The 2,925-nt window shown below is 33.6% G+C and overlaps 1 protein-coding gene across 1 annotated transcript; it reads left to right on the top strand.

The window, feature by feature from the left end:
• Positions 1 to 1,445: 1,445 nt before the first annotated feature.
• Positions 1,446 to 2,376, top strand: LOC131047709 (uncharacterized). The gene has a single exon (XM_057981509.2). The coding sequence runs from the start codon at positions 1,535 to 1,537 to the stop codon at positions 2,069 to 2,071; it is 537 nt and encodes a 178-aa protein (XP_057837492.1). The 5' UTR covers positions 1,446 to 1,534; the 3' UTR covers positions 2,072 to 2,376.
• Positions 2,377 to 2,925: the final 549 nt, after the last annotated feature.

Genomic DNA, 2,925 nt, shown 5'->3' on the forward strand with positions numbered 1-2,925 from the left:
TGGAATCCATTGAGTTAGGTAGGATCATTACTTGGGATTTCTCTCTTGAGCCGCATGAAACTTGGGATGGAAGGTGGACTCTAGTGTAGTATATAATACACCGAATCCTTTATGTTGTTGATCAATATGTACTTGTCTCTTGATGTTTCCTACCTTCCTAATTGATGCAAAAGATTGGGAAAATGATGGGACCCACAATATAGTGTGCAACACAGTGACATTCCTATTTTTTTTGAGATCCACTAATAAGGATAGGTGTGAGTCATTTTCTATGTGTAGGTTAGTCAATCATTATGTATTTAACCCTGTTATGTTGAAAATGGACCTCTGGTGTAGCATGGGATACATTGAATCCCCTTCATAGTTGATCCTTGATTCAAACTAGTTGCCAGTTAATCATATGACCTTGGCCCTTTATATGAATGTTTTTGACATAAATTGCAAGATCCACTTGGTTGGGGTTGGTAAGGCAATGGTTCACTTGCTTGGCTTTGTTGTGCCCACGAGAACACTAAAAGGTATCAACCCAAATGATAAACATGACCATTCCAATTCATATTCTCCTCTAAGTATCCAAAATTATGATTCTCCACTCTAGTTATTTGATTTCATGATAATATATGTATACATACTGATTTTCTAATGTTAAAAAAATCCCTCTATTACTGAATTTTTACATTACTTTGATACACTTTTTCATTTTGAGTAGAAATTCTTAACAACAAAGTCTAGGTAACTTCCATGCTCAATGAAATGTATGCTCACCCTAAGACTCTCTTCACTCTAAACTTAGCACTGAAACCATATTTCCCTACAAATTTGTGAAAGAGGAAGAAGATAGAAAAGACCAAAACAGAGTAAACAAATGAAAACAAAAAAATGTTAATTTAGTCAAAATCATTTGCCGTATATAAAGCAAAAATGTGAAGACAAGGACTGCTTCAGTCAAATCAACGGAAACAAGGTTGCTTAAAATTAGGGTTTGATCTAAGTAACTGAAACATTAGAAAACAAAATTCCTTGAATAAAGGTTGCTTAAAATTAGGGTTTGATCGAAATGACTGAAACATTAGAAAACAAAATTCCTTGAATAGAGGATTCATTAACTATGTCTGTACTTGTGGTTAATATGGTCTTTTAGTGATGTCAGTCAATTATTCCAACGGGCCCAGCGGCGCAGCAGAAAGAGCAGGAGCCACACCTTTCTCGCTGCATGTCGAATCCATTTGGAAAAAATCATTAAAGTGATAGAAAAGCAGCAGATTACATCCATTTCAGTACGCGCTTGTATGGCCCATTACCTCAACGAGAAATTCTGAGTGTTGTATAGTCTGAACATGCTGTGTAGCTGCTTTTGTCACTCTAAATTCCAGGATACTAAGACTTTCCTGGAAGCAATTAAAACAATTATTGTAACGCGTAAGGCTCAAATTATCTCTATAAATGGATGTAGATGGAGGGGATACCTTGCGCTCTGTACTGGGTAATACTTCTCCATTAATTTAAATTTCTGCATTTTTGTGGCATAGATCTTATGGGAATCTGTCTATCTTCCCAAGTAAGTGATTCTACTGTTAAGTTAGTAATGGAGGATGGGAGGTTGAAGGAGTTTGCTGACCCTGTAAAGGTAGAAGAAATATTGAGAGAAAGGCAAGGCTTCTTTGTCTGTCATTCTGATTCCATGGCTTTTGATCAGTATTTGACTCCTCTCAATGCACAAGACGTACTGCAACTTGATGAACTGTATTTTGTCCTCCCTGAAATAAAATTAAAATACCCATTACCTGCTTCAGAGATGGCCGCCATGGCCATAAAAGCCCTTTCTGCACTGGAACGAAGCTCGTACAAGAGCCAAAGTCGGTTTAGAGTCATGCCTTTGGAGAAAAATGTTATGGATACCCACCAAAACCATAGATTTCTGTCAACAGACAGAATGGAAGAGTTCTGCGTTGTGGGGTATGATTCGACATCTGTTAAGAAATATAAGCGCTCAGCGTCGAAAGGAAGTATGGCTTCACGAAAGGCATGGAAGACGAGACTCACCACAGTTCCCGAGGGATTCGTATATTGAATGTTTAAGAAAAAAATTAAAATTAAATTTTGAATTTTCTCAAATTATACTATTCATGCCACTCTTGTCTATGTAGTATTAGATTGATCATATTTATTAATTAATTGAAAATAAAAAATTGTTACTTTTTTATTAATTAATACATGTCTACATCATACTTTATTTTTTTCCCCTTTTTTAAGATGTGAAGATAAAGACAACAAGATCCCTATAATGCACAATGATCTAGCATTCTTGACAAAGGAATTTGATAATGCAAGTTTGTTTTTGTTGACATGACATCAATACATTGAAGGTTCCAATTATTGAAAAGTTTTCTTCTATAATTTTATCTTGTCAACTAGTAAATATATAAGCATCTACTTAATCTCATATAACATTTTATTTATTTAAATAGAATGATTTGATGTATATTTTGATTATATTAGAGAAAAATAAAACATATTGTCAATGGGCCCTTGATAAATAATCCTCCATAAAAACATACAGAACAATTTATTTAAATGGAGTGTAAATAAATAATCATAACTACTTTGATATGAGAAATTTTTAACTTTTTAGGTTTTATCTCAAATTTAAATTGTTTAAGCAATTTTGATTTAGGAGTATGAGTCTAAGTAGGTATATGAGACAAGGATTAAGAGGTATCATTTTTCTAAAGTTATTTGGAACATTATCCATGCCAAATCTTTTATGGTGTTGGGACCCTCCATTTAACAAGATTTGATCTCCAATTGAATCATTCAAAATCATTTGACATAACCAACAAACCAAAGATTCTTTGGTTGAATTGTCTTCTTTGATTTTTTTTAAATGATTATTTGCATGTCTATTATTTTCATCACAATTAATTT

The sequence above is a fragment of the Cryptomeria japonica genome, chromosome 4 (genome assembly GCF_030272615.1).
Source record: "Cryptomeria japonica chromosome 4, Sugi_1.0, whole genome shotgun sequence".
NCBI lineage: Eukaryota > Viridiplantae > Streptophyta > Pinopsida > Cupressales > Cupressaceae > Cryptomeria > Cryptomeria japonica.